The 18507-nt window shown below is 49.8% G+C and overlaps 1 protein-coding gene across 3 annotated transcripts; it reads right to left on the reverse strand.

Annotated features, from left to right (window-relative positions):
• Positions 1-852: 852 nt before the first annotated feature.
• Positions 853-18217, reverse strand: ITGA10 (integrin subunit alpha 10). Of its 3 annotated transcripts, XM_032268886.1 has the most exons (30): positions 17747-18215; positions 15716-15827; positions 15408-15517; positions 15107-15198; positions 14757-14871; positions 12984-13111; positions 12362-12510; positions 11491-11641; positions 11136-11301; positions 10928-11001; positions 10560-10704; positions 10224-10372; positions 9843-9986; positions 9490-9693; positions 8404-8534; positions 7540-7706; positions 7303-7445; positions 6813-6926; positions 6522-6607; positions 6215-6356; positions 5952-6044; positions 5693-5769; positions 5459-5548; positions 4960-5044; positions 4676-4789; positions 4336-4416; positions 3992-4105; positions 2113-2208; positions 1708-1821; positions 853-1410 (listed from the first exon to the last, which is right to left on the reverse strand). In XM_032268886.1, exons 1-30 carry the CDS (start codon positions 17880-17882, stop codon positions 1345-1347), a joined length of 3588 nt encoding a protein of 1195 aa, XP_032124777.1. In that variant the 5' UTR covers positions 17883-18215; the 3' UTR covers positions 853-1344. The 3 variants fall into 3 exon arrangements, with proteins under 3 accessions (XP_032124777.1, XP_032124776.1, XP_032124775.1); XM_032268885.1 differs by having other exon boundaries at positions 9490-9690; positions 11136-11641; positions 17747-18217; XM_032268884.1 differs by having other exon boundaries at positions 11136-11641; positions 17747-18217.
• Between the last annotated feature and the right edge of the window lie 290 nt (positions 18218-18507).

The following is an 18507-nucleotide window of genomic DNA, read 5'->3' on the forward strand; positions in this document are numbered from 1 at the left end:
AAATATGATTGGAGCTCTGGGGTTGCCCAGAAACATTTTCCTAGGAGTTATATGTGCTATATGACCAGTGCTGAGCAAGTAAGGGCTTCCTCCCCAGAGCCCCATCCCACCCACGCAGGCTTCTTAATGCAGACCCCACATGTTTAGATTCCGTGGGGCTGCTGCTTCTCAAAGCTGGTAAAGTGAAAGCATTTCCCACCCTAAAGCAGCAATACTCTCTCTTCTGCTTTTTTTTTTTTAATTGTACTTTAGGTTCTGGGGTACATGTGCAGATCATGCACGATTGTTGCATAGGTACATACATGGCAAGGTGGTTTGCTGCCTTCCTCCCCCCATCACCTATACCTGGTATTTCTCCCCAGTCATCCCTCCCCCCCCACCCACTGCCCCTCCCCTAGTCCCTCTCCCTGTGTCCACGTGTTCTAATTGTTCAACACCTGCCTATGAGTCTGTCTGCTTTCTAAGCAGGCCCCAAGGAGGACTCACAAGTAAGACTTGAGAGAAATAGAGAAAATACTGCCTAGGTACCTGGTCCTCTCTGCTATTCCAGCTCCAGCCACCTGAGGGCTCCTGGCTTCAGAAAATCAGGCACCAGGCTCTGGCTTTGCTCCCAGAAAAGGCTTGGAGTCAGAAAGCCTATGCCCAGCGAGCCTGGGGCAGCTCTGTTTCCCCAACACCTGAGGGCGGGCAAGGGCACCGCAGCTCTCAGGTTTCAGGGGGGATGGCAGTTGCCCGTCTAAAGGCTTCTCTGTTCCTTGGAATTGTACAGAATGTCTCTTGTGGCTTTTCCTCCTCCCTCCTTTTTTCCTGTTGACTCCCCATCTGGCTCTATGAATCACCAGAGTCCACAGGAAAGCAGCAGATGTTGACTTTACTCCTGTCAAGCCAACGTCAGCTCCCTCCTGTGGAGCAGGGAACAGGCAGGAAGGTGAGGGTGGAAGAATCGAGGAAGATAACCCTCATCCTTTCCAAACTGTGAAGGAAGATAAAGAGGGAATCTGAAAGGAGTCAGGGACCTAGGCAGAAAAATTATTGATTCCTGGGGATGGGGATAAAAGGACCCCAAACAAAGGCCCCAGTGTTGGCTATGGAACCAGGATCATTAGGAGGAGGGAAGCAGAGGGTGGGAGCATGGCTGGTTTTGGTGCCAGCTCTTCTTGTCTGAGGTAAGGCTTCATCACTAGCCAGCAGCATCCCTACGACTCAAAAGTCAACTCAGGCTGCTGGTCTGGGGACACAGTCCAGAGGCGGCTTCTTGTCCCATCTGAGCCCCCAAACCTCTGCTTTTATGCAAGTCTCTTGAAGAAGCTGCCAGGGAGGACTTTCTAGAGCCTTATTCTACATTCATTGCTCTGACTTCTCTTCTCTTTTTTCTTCCTCGGGGATTTTCTTACGGGCAAAGAAGCCAAGCTGTAGAGGAAAAGATAAGTGTCATCACCAAATGCCTAGACTGGGAACCTTGCCAATAGCTCTCAGACTTATCTGAGGTCTTCACTTTTGTTCTGCTTCCAAAAATGGAATTCAAATTTATTTTATTTGGCTTAGGTTAATTTAACCAACATTTGTGGGGTCCAGTGAAGGAGATCTGGGCATGACATCCACAGTCTGCTTAGCGGCCCAGCACAAATTCTGTTCTCTCTGCTATAATCAAGGATCTCTCAACACATGGGTACCATGCTCCCCACTCCCCACTAAAGCAGTGCTTACCTTCCACAGGCAGAAAACGAGGAGAGCAAGCAGGAGCAACCCTCCCAGGATGCTGCCTATGAGGATCCACAGGGAGATGAGGAGGGGCTGGGTCTGAACCACCTCCAGGAGGCTCTGTAAGGGGAGAGGAGTTGTTTTCTACATGCACCCAGTAACCCAGCTAGTCTCACCCCACATTATAGTAAAGCCAGCCCCCAAATAGAATAAATGACCTCCTTCTACTTAAAGGAAAGAAACTGAGGCAGGCATGGAGGCAGTGGAACACTAGGATCCTAATTTATCACTTCTAACTCAACAACTGCTGCCTGATGGAGACACTTTCCTTCTAGAAAAGCCCACGGGTGCCCCTCCCCCATACCCATCATCATTATTTTCACAGCACTCAAACTCGGTCTCTAGCCCCACCTCACTCCAGCGGGAAGCTTCAGTCAGCTGTAGGACACTGCCCTGCTCAGTTCCCAGCTGGAAGGTACTGACCACCGTCAGGGACTTGAACTTGGCCTGCGGAACAAGCGAATGGAAGACATTTAAAGTGAGCCATCATCAGGTGATGTCGTTCTTTGGAATCCCAAGAGCAAAGTTGAGGCCAAAAAGGCACAATTCCCAAGGTTCTCATGACCAGGAGAAAAGGTTGGAGACCAATGGGAAGAGAAGAAGGGTAACAGATGGAAAACCCCCGGTAACATCTGCCACTGTTGTTTGTTCTCTGAGGACATCCAACACCTCTGCTGCTTACTTCACCTGAAATGCATTCTTCTCTTCTTTCCTTTGGCTGGTCTCTACCCTTCCCTTAGATTGAAGTTTAGATGTCCTCCCCTCTGGGATTTAGGGAAATCATTTCTCCTAACCCCCACCAATCCTGGTGTTTACTTGTCTTTCACCCCTGAACTCTAAGATCTTCCAGGTTAAAGGCAGGCTGTGCCTTACTAACCTTTGTGTCCTCTGTCCCTAGTAGATGGCACAGTGCCAAGTGTGCAGTGGTTTCTTAATGAATCTTTGTTGAAAGCATGACTAGATTAATGAAAAAAAGATACCAAAGAAGGACAAACAGACTTGGAGAAGGGTGGTTTATCGGACTTGACTTCCCTAAAACGCATGACGACATCCCAGGGGTCTTGTGTTATTCAAGGTAGATATGGGAAAGCACAACACCAACCCTCATGCCAAGCAGCTGTCATAAGTAAGATACTGTTTCCCTGCTCAGGAACTCGCAGTGACTCCTCACTGCCTGTCACCTTGAGCTCAGTCTCTCCCAGGCTTCAGAGGCCTTTCATCATCTAGATCCCTCTCACCTGCACGATCTCACTTCCCACCACTTCCCAATACAAACCCTGCATGTTCTATCAATTATACATTCATCTAGCAAAAGTATATTAAGCACCTACAATGAGTTAGGCATGGGGCTAAATGTTGGGGATATTCTCCTCAGTGTCAACCTAATACAGGACCTTTGACATAATAGGCACTTGATTGATGATGATGATGATGATGATGATTTTTTTTTTTTTAATAAAGACAGGGTTTCACCATGTTGGTCAGGCTGGTCTTAAACTCCCGACCTCAGGTGATTCGCCCACCTTGGCCTCCAAAGTGCTTGGATTACAGGCGTGAGCCACCATGCCTGGCCCACTTGATTGATTATTATCTGATTAAATTTCGGTATCCTGTAAATGTCAATACAGCACTAAGGAATGGTAAGTGGAGGAAAATACAAGGAAAACAACTAGCTTCCATGGAGCATTCATCATATGTCCAGCTCATTATTCATTTATTCTTTTTTTTTTTGAGACGGAGTTTCCCTCTTGTTACCCAGGCTGGAGTGCAATGGCGCGATCTCAGCTCACCGCAACCTCCGCCTCCTGGGTTCAGGCAATTCTCCTGCCTCAACCTCCTGAGTAGCTGGGATTACAGGCACGCGCCACCATGCCCAGCTAATGTTTTGTATTTTTAGTAGAGACGGGGTTTCACCATGTTGACCAGGATGGTCTCGATCTCTTGTCCTCGTGATCCACCCGCCTCGGCCTCCCAAAGTGCTGGGATTACAGGCGTGAGCCACCGTGTCCCAGCTCATTTATTCTTTATAACAACCACATGAAGTCAGTATTACTTCCCATTTTAGAGATTAGGAAAAAGAGGCTAAGGGAGATGAAGTAACTTGCTCATGGTCAAATAGCTAGTAAGAGGCAAATATGAAACTTGAGCATGGATCTGTCTACCTCCAAAACCTATGCTAAAGTTCCAGATAGGAGCGGAAGAGGGGAGTAGTTGAAAAGGAAAGGCTTACTCTTCGGAAAAATTCATTGTGAACCAGCCTCAATAGTCCAACAGAGACCTCAGTCCCCTTTGCCAGCTGCCCAAGGTGGCACCTCACCACCTGACACTGCGTATTGCTCCCATTCTAACAGAACAAAGAGACAGATCAGGACTCTGGGGTGGAAAGCTCCCCTTCCCCCACCTCCAGTTCACACAACGTTGTCCCAAGGCACGTGACTCCATTTTCATTCCCACTGCAGATCAGGACCCTGGGGTGGAAAGAGCCCTTCGTCCCCACTCCAGTTCCCATCCCCTTGCCCCAAGGCACCTGACTCCCTTGCATTCCCACTTTGGACACCCCCCTGTGACTCCTACCAGTCTGTTTGTGTGTTGAAGCTCCTCTGGATGCACAGGGGGGCCTGGAGGCTCAGTCAAGTTTTGCACTGTGCAGCTTGCCTAGAGGAAGACCCTCCTGATGGGGTGAGGCTAGCCACTCAAGGCTGAGCAGGAACATATCCACACTCCTGTAGTTCTTCCCCTTATAATTCCCTTTTTTCCCTCCCAAATAAGCCACATATGTAAAAAGAAAGCCCCCCCCCAGAGGGCGGAGCCCCGAGAGCAGTGGCCCAACAGACAGGGAGCTGGGGTGGTGTCCAGCTTCAGTGAGACCACCAACTCAAGGTGGCAGGATTCCACGCACTCTGACCAGACTCACATTTTTAGTGATGACTTGAGACAGTGATAGGAAGTAATTGCCCCCATGGGCCACAGCTGGAAGGAAGGCTGAGATGATGAGGCCACTGACCACATAGCAGCCTAGATTCTGAACCTAAGAGGAAGGTTGGGAACAGGAAGAAGTGGGAGACAGAAGGTCCTTCCTCATCTGTTCCCCTTCGCCCTAGATACCATTAAAACCTAAGAGAGACTCTTCCCATCCTGTTCCCACAAGCCATTGTTCCCCCACCTACCCCTCATGCCAAGACCCCTCCAGCTTCTCACCCTGAGAGTGGTTTTGAATTCTGGGCCAGGACCCACCGGGAGGGTCCCATATGGGTAAACCTCATAGCGGTGCAGGGTGGACTCACTGTGTGAACACCAAGTCAGGAAGTGCATGGTCACAGCCATGACCCAGACACAGGGGCATGTGAGCAGCGCACAGACATGGATTCAGAGGAGGCAGGGCCAGCACATGGATAAAGAGATGGGGGTACATGGAGAAGACAGAAGCAGAACATGACACAGACAATGCGAGCTTTATGGCTACATCCCACATCCCCTCATCCCAGCTCTAGTGCCCAAGGCCTGGCAAAACCCTACACCTAGGAAAGCAAGATGCTTAAAAGGGAAGGTTCAGCATAAACAGGATTGAGGGCAAAAAGACTGAGCAGCCACAAGGGCTTAGGTTTCTGGAAACACTGAGGCACATGGAAGGGGAGGGAAGAAGCATAAGGGTATGAGTCTGAAGTCAGAACTGGTCCCACCTAGAAGCTGGGCATACCTAGAGAACAGGAGCTGAGGCTCATATTGGACATAGGCTGAGGTCTGAGCTGTGTTGTCCTGAAGGGTCGTATTTCTCTCCAGGCTGTCACTGTAGGGTCAGGGAGGAGAGGCTCACATCTCAACCCCTCCTCAGAAGACACCCTTCTCTGCTAATGGAGGAATCAATGCTGTTCCTCCCTACCCCTCAAGACTCAGCAGGAGAGGGCTGGAAGGAAGTTCCCTTTATTCTCACCTGCTGGCAGTCAGCTTCATGAAGATCTGGCTCAGAAGAGAGGAACAGCTAAACTCAAACTCTAGCAGAAAGGTTACCTAGGGGCAGGGGACATGGGGTAATGGTAGAGTCTTCCTCATGGAACAACTACAGAGGATCGGGAACCTTTGTGTGCCTCCTTCCCTGAAGTCCCAGAACCCTCAGATCCCAGTCCCTGCTCTCCTAGAGCCACCCTAGACTCTAGCTCTCCTAGAATCTAGGAGGCTAGACCCCAACTCACCTTGGCTCCAGTCTGGAAGACAGGATGCCCCACACTGCAGAGCCGGGCATGAGCAGAAGGGGCCGCACATTCCACCTTTATTGTGCTGTCCCTCTGAGGGCAGGGGAATGGAGATGGAAGCTGGAGCTGGGGCTGCAACTGCTGACTTACCACAGCCTCTAAACACTGAGCTTTCTCTAAAACACCTCACAGCTGAGGCCAACACCCCAATCTTCTTTCTCCTCGTTTCTTTCCTCCTCCCCCAACCCCTCCTCCCAGGGCACCTGAGGAGTGAGACTGGCCAGGTGGAGGTTTCCAGAGAAGATGAGACTCAGGCTAGTATTGTAAGCATTTTCCTTCCTGTTCTCCAGAGTTGCGGATACCAGCACTTTCCGCCGGCCACCTCGAACCACAAATGGAGCCTTCCTAGGAGTGGTGAATGAGGGAGAGACCAGGAGTTGAAGGAGCAGAGTGCTAGAAGTCTCACTTTTGTGATCATGGGTAAGAAACAACTCCCTGCCCCCAGCTCCCTTCGAGTCCCTTCCAGTCTGTCTCGGTCACCCTGGTTTGCCCAGCACATGCCCATCCAACCTGGAGCCTCTGAGGTCCATATTCATTTGAAGCACCAGGTCTGTGACACATTCATTGTCAGGGCCACAATCCTTTGAGAAGGGGACCTGGAAGAAAGGGAAGGGGCTAAGGGCTGAGAGGAAAGCAAGCGGGGAAGGAATAGAATGGGGGGAAAGTGGAAAGACAAAAGTGGGTATATTTTGATTAGAGGAGCCCAGGTCAGATTTCACCATGGTCTCAGGTCCTCTCCCTCCCTTTTCTCTTGAAGGAGGGGAGCGTTGGGACCAGGAGGCAGGGCATGGCACTGCTGACCAGCTTTTGTATGGAGGTGGGTGAGCCCTCATCCAGCACAGGCCCTGGCTTTGTGGTGTTGTCCAAGGCAAAGGTCACAGTCAAGGCCACTGGCCTGAGGTAATCTGATGTATCCTGAAGGAAAAGAGCCATAGAGTCAAAGATAATGTGATAATTGTAGTGATCATTTATGAAGCATTTCTTGTGTGCTGGGCACTGTCCTAAGATCTTATCTGTATTACCAGGTTTAATTTTAATACAACTCCTATGATATAGTTACTGTCATTATCACCCCTTTGCAGACAAGAAAACTGAGGTTTGGACTTGTCAGAATTCACAGGTGGTAAATGGCAGAGCTAGATTCAAACCCAGATCAGCCCTGACTCGAGTCTGAATCATCTCCTTTTCCTGGCTTTGGCTTCCTTGCTGATCCAGCTGAAATTCCTCCTCCAACCCAGCCTTCTCCTCATGCTCAGGCCCTGATGCAAAGCAGTTGCTGCCCTCCCCTTACCAGCACGTGGAAGTGTAGCTGCTCACAGGTGACATTCCCCACACTGAGCCGGAGCCTCTGAGCAGACAGCCTCTGGCCAGAGCCATCGAATGCTGCACGTGCCCCCGCCGTCCATTCATCCAGTGACGCTGTGAACCTCATGTCTGAATGAAGGAGGCCAGAGTGAGTGTGGAAAGGGGTCCAGTGAGGAAGCAGGCAAGGGGTTGAGAGTTGCCTGCGATGCATTTAGTCACTCACAGAATCGGCGATCCCAGCGACCCGGAGTATGGGAGGTCACTTGGAAGCAAAGGGCTGCAGTCGCACAGACTGCCTCCTGGCCTCGCCGCCTGCAGTCCCGCTGAACCACACTGATGGCCTCTGGGGTCACCTCCAGCGATGGGGCCAGGTGGACAATGGGTCGGGAGCTGGGAACAGTGTGGAAAAGAAATTCTAACTGTAGGAGATGAGCCCTCTGAGAAGTGCAAGCCCTGTGTTTGAAGGAGGAGGAGCTGGAAGCACATGTCACCTTCCCCCATACCCTTGAACAGCATTTCGGTTATAATTGACTGATCTTAATTTTTTTTTTTTTTTTTTTTTGAGATGGAGTCTCACTCTGTGGCCCAAGCTGGAGTGCAGTGGGGCGATCTCACCTCACTGCAACCTCCGCCTCCTAGGTTCAAGTGATTCTCCTGCCTCAGCCCCTTGAGTGGCTGGGATTACAGGCACCCACACCAGGCCCAGCTAATATTTTGTATTTTTAGTAGAGATGGGATTTCACCATGTTGGCCAGGCTGGTCTTGAACTCCTGGCCTCAAATGATCCTCCTACCTCGGCCTCCCAAAGTGCTGGGATTACAGGGGTGAGCCACTGCACATGGCTCTGGATTCACTTCAATAAGTACTTATACGCTAGGCACTGTGTTAAAGCCGTTATCTGGATCAGCTCATTTAATCCTCGCAATAAACCTATAAGGTAGGTACTATTATTGTCATTTTATAAAGTAGGAATGGAGACAAGGAGTAAGTTGATGAACAAACCCCAATCTCAATCTGTGACTTTAAGGCCCTTGCCTTTAACATATATGCTATGCTGTCCACTGCTACCTGAGCTGGGACCCCTCACCTGAGCAGGATGGCTGCCCCCTGGGCACCCACAGCCACATCAACCAGATCATCTCCATCCAGATCTAGCCGGCCATCCACACTTCGGCCAAAGTAGCTGAGGGCGTGTGGCATGGAGGCAGCAGTAATCCTCTGAGAGGAAGAGAGAGGAGACTGAGGCAGGGACTCATACACCTGGTCTCGCAGGCCTCCTGCCTCGAGCTCTCTCTCTCTCTCTCTCTTCCTTTCCTTTCTCCTTTCGCTTTTCCTTTCCTTTCCTTTCTTTGAGACTGAGTTTCATTCTTTTTTTTTTTTTGAGACGGAGTCTCGCTCTTGTTACCCAGGCTGGAGTGCAATGGCGCAATCTCGGCTCACCGCAACCTCCGCCTCCTGGGCTCAGGCAATTCTCCTGCCTCAGCCTCCTGAGTAGCTGGGATTACAGGCACGTGCCACCATGCCCAGCTAATGTTTTGTATTTTTACTACAGACGGGGTTTCACCGTGTTGACCAGGATGGTCTCGATCTCTTGACCTCGTGATCCACCCGCCTCGGCCTCCCAAAGTGCTGGGATTACAGGCTTGAGCCACCGCGTCCGGCCTGAGTTTCATTCTTGTTGCCCAGGCTGCAGTGCAATGGGATGATCTCGGCTCACTGCAACCTCTACCTCCCAGGTTCAAGCGATTCTCCTGCCTCAGCCTCCAGAGTAGCTGGGATTACAGGCATGCACCACCACGCCTGGCTAGTTTTTTATATTTTCAGTAGAGACGGGGTTTCTTCATGTTGGCCAGGCTGATCTTGAGCTCCTGACCTCAGGTGATCTGCCCACCTCGGCCTCCCAAAGTGCTGGGATTACAGGCGTGAGCCACCACGCCCGGCCATGCCTTGCTCTTTATAACCCTCCTATCAGGCATGGAAGTAAGAGAAACTTGCCTGCATTCAGGAGTTCTTGATTAGCAACCTGTATCCTACCTCACTACCTTACGTTTTTGCCTAATAAAAGCAATTGTTCTGTTTGGGTCTCAAGCCAAGGGGACTATTGACAAGCAAAGAGCATCCCTCCCTTCCCTTTCCTACAACCATGCCCCCACTTTATTTGGGTACTCCAGACCTGGGCAGGATGGGGCCTGACTCCACTCTGGGTTCCATGGTACAGGTACAGTGCTCCCTGGTGCCCATCCTCCAGAGGCGCCCCCACAGCTACATCAGCAAAACCATCTTGGTTGAGATCGGGAAGAGCACCCATGGCAAAGCCAAACCGAGCATCCTGGGGGGGTTCTGGCTGAAGTGTTCCTTGGAGGGTCAGCAAGGTCTGCTGGTGGGGGAGAGAAGATAGAAGATGCTAATCTGGCAGCCCCAACCTCTCAGCAAACCCTCAAATGTGTGTGGCTTTCCTCCTTTTCTCCCTCCATCCCTATGGTGGAAGTCCAGGGTGTGTGTTGGGGGGGTCCCAGCAAGTCTTACCTGGCCCACCAGATACACATAAACACGTCCTGTTTCCTTGTTCTGGGGTCCCAGGAACATGGGGGCAGCCACAAGTAAGACATCAGTTGTTCCATCCCTATCTGTATCCAATGGGCAGAGCTCACTGCCAAAGTATGAACCAATCTGGGGAAAGGTGGGTGATGACGACCCCAGAGGAAAGGGAAGGTGATTGTAGACAAGTAGACTCAGTGGGAAGCACTCACCAGCCTGCCAGTCTGCTCCTTACATCCCTGACAGACTCTGCCAACCAGAATTCCACACAGACTTTGCAGGCCTCTCTCTTACCCACTTCACACTCCTCCCCGACAGCCCGAAGATCCCTGGGAATCCAAAGGTCCCACCCTTCCTTGGATGCCCTACCTGCTCCCCCTGGAGGCTCTGGGCAACCCTCACAGCCCCATCTTTCTTAAGCTGGAAGGCGATGACTTTTCCTCGATGTCTAAATCGAGGAGCCCCAGAGAGAAAGAGGCGGCGTCCACCCGGCAAAAGCATGGAAGAAACAGAGTAACCTGGAAGTGGGCAAAGTAACAGAGGTAAAGGGAAAGAAGATGGGATCCAGAGTAGGGGGTTTCCCTAAAGGCATAGGAGGAGGTCAATGAGAAACTGCATGAGTTAAGAGGGAGTATTTCATACCCCCCACTAGGGATGTATTTCCTCCCCTACCCTGCAAGTCCTCTGCAACTCTCTGCTACTCACCCAGGTAGGCTGCATGGTTCTGCAATGCAGGGGGGAACTCGTCTTCCAGAGCCATTCGTGGGGGGAAAAGGCGGTGACCTCCTTCAAGCCATAGCACAGAGCCCCCCCAGTCATAGGCCCCCACCATTCCAAAGAGAATCCCATCCTGTGGGACAGGAGCAGATGGGGTCACAGAGAAGACAGTGGAGAATAAAGAGGAAAAAACGCTCCAGGAGTGAAAAGGTCACTGAGGGTCTGTTGGGCTCAGTAGGAAGGGCATGGGAAGGTCAGCATGGAGGCTGGTTAAAGGAGGAATCTGGAGGGCCCTGCTGTTGAAGTTATGTGAATCAGAGAACGGGAGAAGTCACGAATGGGTCAATCTGTCCAACCTTTAGCCGATGAGTGGAGAAACCAATCTGAGACATTTCCAGCCCAAAGGAGCTTTCATTTTCTGCATGGGACCCTTGGTCATGAGAAAATATTGAGACAGTATCAGGGGAAGACAGCTCCCCCTTTGACCTACTGAACTCACTCCAGAGCCCCACTTACACGCCAAAGCTCCTCCCATCCTATCCATTTCTCCAGAGTAATCCTTACCTTCGAGGCCAAAAATCCGATCTCCTAGCGCATCCACAATGTCAGTCAGAGCAGCCTCATCTGTGACATTGAAGAAGAATCGCTCATCTGGATCACTGGCAATAGTTCTAATTTCTCTCAGGAAAGAGCTGGGATCTCGCTGCCGCCGGAGGTAGTGACCAAGGACCTGAAAGGTCATGAGATCAAGGAATGAGGCATTAGAGTTGGTACAGAACACAGTCAACTGACATAAAGTGGCTGAAGTCTGGGAAGTAGTTAATGCCCTTGTTTTCCTCAAGTTCCCAGTCCTTGGACAGTTCACAAGATGCTGCCCTCCCCCACCTCCAGCCCTTCCAGATCCAGGGTCAATTCTCACTGCAATCCCATAGCGTGTCACTCTTCCAGCCTCACAGGCCTTTAGTGCTGCAGGAAGCTCCTCTCCATCGTGGGACTCTCCATCAGTGACAACCACCAGCAGCCTGGCAGCCTCGGGTCTGCCCCCATGGGACTGACTGAACCCTTCTGTGCTGAGAAGAGAGAGAAAGGAGTGAGGTGTGATCAGATGTATGCAAACACACACACACGCGCGCGCACACACACACACACACACACACACACACACAATTTAACATCAGCAGTTCACTGAGTTCGGGCATCTTGCCTTCTAGCCCATTTCCTGAGCATCTAAGATGGAAACGGGCATGTAGTGACAGCTCAAATGTTTGAATGTCATCGAACATACAGAGTAGCTTATCAATGCAAATAAGTACAACATTCATACACTCAGATTCATTCAACAAATATTGCACTTGAGAGGACAAATACTAAGGAAATACAGAACAGAAGAGAATGCTCCGGGCAGGGACGCCTCCCAGAGATGAGTTGTTTTGTTTTGTTTCAGTTTTACCACCTCGCCCTAGAGATGAGTTTTGGATCATGTTTGGAACGTGGGCTGGGACATCAGTAGTGGAGAACCTGAGGGCCAGGATCATTGTTCGGGTGGAAGGATAGAAAGAGAATTCTGTCTGTGAAACATGGAGAGACACAGGCATAGACACTTCGCAGAAATGCAGAGAGAGGGAGTGCAATGACAACTTCTTAGCCTTCCTCTGGGCCCCATTCATGTACACACAAAAAGATAAGCATGCAAGACACCTCGGGTTATACACACTGCACTCCAAACGCGCCCTAACTCTTCTAAGCCTTCATTGCTCTAGCCTCCCACACCCCTCTTCCCAGCGCCTCACCAGGCCACCATTATTGCTTGGGCAGTCTTTGTTTCTCGTCCCTCCCGCCGACTGAGGTTCTTTGCTGCTCTCACCACTTCTTCCTTGGTTCGGAAATCTCCCAGGGACCACTCATGTACAGGGCTCTCCCCATACTGTACCAGTCCCACCTGGGAATAAAGTGCGTTCAAATGCAATGTTGTATATGGGATGGGGGGAGAGGAAGAAGAAGAAAGTGTGTGAGAGAGGAGAGATGAACACCTGGATACTACTGAAGACACCACCTACATTCATCTCCTCTCTGTCCCTCCCCTTCCAAGCCCATCCATATTGCCATTTGCTCTTTCTCTAAGAGATGAGTTCTCACTCTTTCACCCAGGCGGGAGTGCAGCTGTGTGATCAAAGCTCCCTGCAGCCTCAAACTCAGGGGCTCAAGTGATCTCTTGCCTCAGCCTCCCGAGTAGTAGGGCTGCGGGTACATGCCACCATGCCTGGCTAATTTTTTTTTCCTATTTTTAGAGATGAGGTCTCACTATACTGCCCAGGCTAGTCTTGAACGCCTGGCCTCAAGGGATCCTCCCACCTCTACCTCTTGAGTAGCCGGCACAAGCAACTGCGCCCAGCTCATATTGCCTTCTCTTACCTGTATCTGTTCCGGGTCAATAAACAGTTTCCCTACCAGTCTTCGCAGGAAGGTCTGAACTTCAGACCAGGGGTAGATGCTGTTGGAGCCATCCAAGACGATGACCACATCCATGTACGTTGGGCAGCCTAGAAGGAAGGATATGGTGATGGGAAACACAGAGGTAGAAGACACTGAGCTGGGGCAACAAAGGAAAGAGGTTACAGGATGACACATTCAATTTAGACATTTATAAGGCACTTCTTACATGCAGAGAAGGTAGTGTGCCAGGCTCTGTGTAAGTGTAGAAATTAACAAAAGATTACTTTAGTAATTTTAGTAATTGTAAGTATAGATATATAAATGTAGATATATGTGTGCATGTATATATGTATATATAGGTCTATAAACACACACATATACCCATTTATATACATAAATATAATTTCTGTGTAAAATGTTCTTTTTATTTATTTATTTATTTTTTTTGAGGTGGAGTTTCGCTCTTGTTACCCAGGCTGGAGTGCAATGGCGTGATCTTGGCTCACCGCAACCTCCGCCTCCTGGGTTCAGGCAATTCTCCTGCCCCAGCCTCCCGAGTAGCTGGGACTACAGGCGTGCGCCACCATGCCCAGCTGATTTTTGTATTTTTAGTAGAGACGGGGTTTCACCATGTTAACCAGGATGGTCTCAATCTCTTGACCTCGTGATCCACCCGCCTCGGCCTCCCAAAGTGCTGGGATTATAGGCGTGAGCCACCGCGCCCGGCCATAAAATGTTCTAAAAAACAAGAAGGAATTAAATGCTAGGTAGGAACACAGCATGACTCTGTACTGTGAGGGAATGAAAGAGGATTGGTTCTGACGGTGGGGAATGAAATGCAGTAGCAACTAAGAAGATAATGAAGACTGAAAATGTTTGAGAAGATAATATAGGGAAAAGCATTTGGGCAGAGAACATTTTGTTTGTTTTTGAGACAGAGTCTCACTCTGTGGTTCAGGCCGGAGAGTAGTGCCATAATCATGGCTCACTGCAGCCTTGACCCCCTGGGCTCAAGTGATCCTCCCTCCCGAGTAGCTGGGACTGCAGGCATTTACCACCATGCCTGGCTAATTTTTTTATTTTTTATTTTTGTAGAGAAGGGGGTCTCTCTATGTTGCCCAAGCTGGTCTCAAACTCCAGACCTCAAGCAATACTCCTGCCTTGGTCTCTCAAAATGTGGGGATTACAGGCATGAGCTACTGTACCAGGCCAGATCATGGACGCCTGATAAGGAGTCTGAATTATTATTATTATTATTATTATTATTATTATTATTATTATTGAGACGGAGTCTCACTTACTCTGTCACCCAGGCTAGAGTGCAGTGGTGTGATCTCAGCTTACTGCAACCTCCACCTCCTGGGTTGAAGCGAGATTCTCCTGCCTCAGCCTCCCGAGTATCTGGCATGTACCACCACGCCCGGCTAATTTTTTTTTTTGTTTGTTTGTTTGTTTGTTTTGTAGAGATGGGGTTTCACCACGTTGGCCAGGCTGGTCTCGAACTCCTGACCTCAAGTGATCTGCCCACCTTGGCCTCCCAAAGTGCTGGGATTACAGGTGTGAGCCACCACACCTGGCCAGGAGTCTGAATTCTAATCTGTTAGGAAACATGGAGCTTTTGCAAGCACATTAGGTAGCACTGAGGCTAGCCATGCAGGCCCTCTGCCAGGCATCATACCCCTTTGCCCCATCTTTTTCCCTCCCAGTATCCCATTCCAGGAACTAAGTCCTCAGGCCCTTCCTCTGGCTCACGTTGGGCAGTGGGTGCCAGGCTTCCCTGGGGCCGGAATGAAGCATCCACATGGGCACATATCCCAGAACTGAAGACAGAGCTGCCACAAGCACGAGACCAGAGAGGGGCACAGGCCTGAGGATGGGGGAAATAGTTACTCCCAGGCTTGGGAGGGCACCCTGAGAACATGCTCCCAGTCGAAGGCGGCATGAAGACCACTCCCCGACATTACCTACCTTGCTTTCTAGGGTTTTTAACTTCTTGACCACCCTTCCCCCTGCCGCTACAGACCACGTTCCCTTACCACACTGCTCTTTTTTCTGCTCTGGACCTTCAGAGAGACACTGCAACCACCCTTTCCTTAGCTCACCATGAATCCCCCATCACCATCTGTCTCTAACAGAGACATCCCCAGGTGCATATTCACAGCAGGATGAGATGAATTTCCCAGTTGATAGTCACCTGGTTGGAAGGAGGTGGAAGAAAATGAGATCATGGGGTCACAGATGGGGCACTTAAATTCACGTGATTTTGGAGAATAAGCAGGGATTGATATTAGATTGGGGACAGGGAGTATGTGAATTTTAGCGGTGAAGAAGCTGAGGTATGGGGGTTGAAGCTTGTAGGGTATCAAGGCCAGGAGTTAGGAGGAAAAGGGTCAGGAATCTTACCTAAGTGGCCCTTGGCACATGGGGCATTGTGGCCCCCCCCTACAGGGCAGCGATAAACGTCCCCCCTCCGGTCGCCTGAAGGCCCATCCCAGGGGGCGCCCACCAGCATCCTGGGAGGAGGATGTGAATATAAGCATAGGGCAAACATGATCGTTGACATAGGCCAAAGGGAAAGAGCATGGAGGTGGCAAGTTTAGAGCCCCAGCCACTTTCAAAAGGCCAGATGAGTTTAGAGTCCCATCTATTTTGCCTCCCCTTTTGAGCACTCCTGCAGTCCCAATCCCATGGCACTCTGGTTTCTTCCTCACCATCGCTGTCCACCCACAACGTGTTGTAAGACGCTGTAGCCAAATTCCGCTCCTGGCGGCCCTGGGAATAGGCGTGGGTGATGGTCATCCAGGTTAAAGGGGGAGCAGAGACCTGTGGGACCAGGATCATAAGGTTAGCATGAGGTAGTGAATGACTAGAGGCACAGCCAGAGAAGCTGTGAGGGAATGTCTTAATCTCAATCTGTCTGCCTGCTTTTTCACTCATAAGCTTTTCTGGCCTCTCTCAGAGTCATGTACTCAGAGCCCCAGGCAAAGATGATCCCCTTCCTGTGTTTGTGTCCAGATGCCTAACCTATGGCCCTCTGCCATGCTGATGTACAGCTGTATTTCCATTCCCACCCCTGAAATTTCATTCACAGACATGTCTGAAAAGGTCAAGTTACTCTTTTCCACATCATTCCTCCTACACAATCTCCTCAACAAACTGTGAGGTCAAAAGAGGGAGAGGGCCTTTCTGTAGCCCCAGAACAACCATTGCTTCCAATTCTCCCCAAATGAAAGGAAGCTAAGGAGTACTGCACATCTGGCTCTCTCCTTCTCTCTTCCTGACTCCCAGTGTCATTGTCACACTCTCGCTGTCTTTCTCCAATGTCTAGGTCCCTGGTTGATTGCAGCCTTGGAAATCTCAGTAGCAATTAACTGGGTGGGGCCACCCGCCTGCCCACACACATAGTTTGCCATCCATCCTTGCCAAGGGTCCCATCACCCCAATGTTTCCCACAACCTGCTTCCTTTTTAACTCATCTACTCTCCCCACTACCTCCATGGTTTCTTCAGCCTTCAGCCCACTCTAAAGGTGCCCCCTCCTGGCCGATCTTCCCTTTGACCCCAATGCCTTTAAAATCAGAGCTGGTATTTTAGGAAACAACGATTACAGGGCACTGCCAAGGGAAAATTCCAGGCCTCATGTCTTTCCCATGGTTCTTTTCCCAACTATGTCTTGCTCTGTACTTCTAAGCAACCCCCTCTCGGGCTACCCTTCACCCCCACCCCCCACACCATTACCAATGGCTATAGCTTTATCCCAAACCATGCTCATTTGCAGAAAGGTGTTTTGTATGTGAGCAATTTTGCATCCAAAAAACTGGCAGGGCTATATGAAACTGCAGCTTATTGGTTAGATGAATCAGAAACTGCAGCTTATTGGTTAGATGAACCCAGAGTTCTGACCACATAGTTAGTCAGTTATGCCTCAAGTCCCAGGGACCACCAAGGGTAAGGAGAAGTTAGGGAGGGGATAATAGGAATCAGACTGGCCACGTGGAAGGTCACATCTCATTTCTTTTTCATCTTCTTGCTCCTACAGGGCTTAGGATGAAAATTTTATATATTTAGATACAAATCTTGGCCAGGCATGGTGGCTCATGCCTGTAATCCCTGCACTTTGGGCAGCTGAGGTGGATGGGTTGCTTGAGTCCAGGAGTTAAAGACCAGCCTGGCCAACTCTGTTGGCCAACCAGACATGGCAAAACTCTGTCTCTTAAAAAAAAAAAAAATTAGCCAGGCATGGTGGTACATGCCTATAGTCCCAGCTATTCGGGAGGCCAAGGTGGGAGGATCACCTCAGCCTGGGAGGTTGAGGCTAGAGTGAGTTATAATCATGCCACTGCACTCCATCCAGCTGGGGTGACAGAGTGAGACCCTGTCTCAAAATAACAACAACAACAAAAACTGGGCATGGTGGCATGTACCTCGTAGTCCCCACTACCGAGCCACTGCATTCCAGCCTAGGCAACAAAGTCAGACCCTCTCTTTAAAAAATAATCATTATTATTATTAGATACAAATCTTACATAAGGTCCTAGGCAGCTTTAGCCCCTGCCAGTCCCAATATTGAAACAGTCATACGTGAGGGCATAAAAATGCACAAGCACACAGCCACTCATACAAGAAATACAGGACCAGTGTTTGCTTCCTAACCTAAATTCCAAAGAATTTTAACCGTCCCAATTCCAAACAATCTATATATCTTCCATTCCTACCAGAAACCAAGAAGTTAACCTCCCTCACCTGTCAGGAGCATCAGGGACAAGAACAGGTGAGTGACGAGGGGGAGCTCCATGCCTGATCGTTTTGTCCAGTATGAGAAGTTCTCTGGCCTCTGTCTGTCCCTCTCTTTTTCTGTTTTCTTTACTTTCCCTCCCATCCTGCCCCCTCCCACTGGCAGCTAAAAATAAAGTTGAAAGGAATGGGAGGAGTGATGGTGGGGAACTGCGGGGAGCCCCAGACCAAGGAAAGGACTGAGCAATCTTTTAGTCTATTTCTCTGCCTTGGTGCTGCCCCCTGCAGGCCTCATCTCTATATCCAAAGAGAACATATTTTTTTGCCCATTTCAGCCATTTCTTCTTTTCTTCCCTTTATTGTTGCCAGGTTAATAATGCTTTCTTCAAATTTGGAACAGGAGTGGGAATTATTTTTTTTTTAATAAGAAAAAATCTTAAACTTTTGTCTAAAAGTTTTAGACAATTTTTTTTAGATGGAATCTTGCTCTGTAGCCCAGCTGGAGTGCAGTGGCCTGATCTCGGATCACTGCAACCTCTGCCTCCCAGGTTCAAGGGATTCTCCTGTCTCAGCCTCGAGTAGCTGGGATTACATGTATTCACCACCACACCTGGCTAATTTTTGTATTTTTAATAGAGATGGGGTTTTACAATGTTAGTCAGGATGGTCTTGAACTCTTGACCTCATGATCTGCCCGCCTCGGCCTCCCAAAGTGCTGGGATTACAGGTGTGAGCCACTGCACCTGGCTAGAGAAATTATTTATATTGAG

The sequence above is a fragment of the Sapajus apella genome, unplaced genomic scaffold, assembly GCF_009761245.1.
Source record: "Sapajus apella isolate SASKATOON/1434 unplaced genomic scaffold, GSC_monkey_1.0 scaffold187, whole genome shotgun sequence".
Taxonomy (NCBI): Eukaryota; Metazoa; Chordata; class Mammalia; order Primates; family Cebidae; genus Sapajus; species Sapajus apella.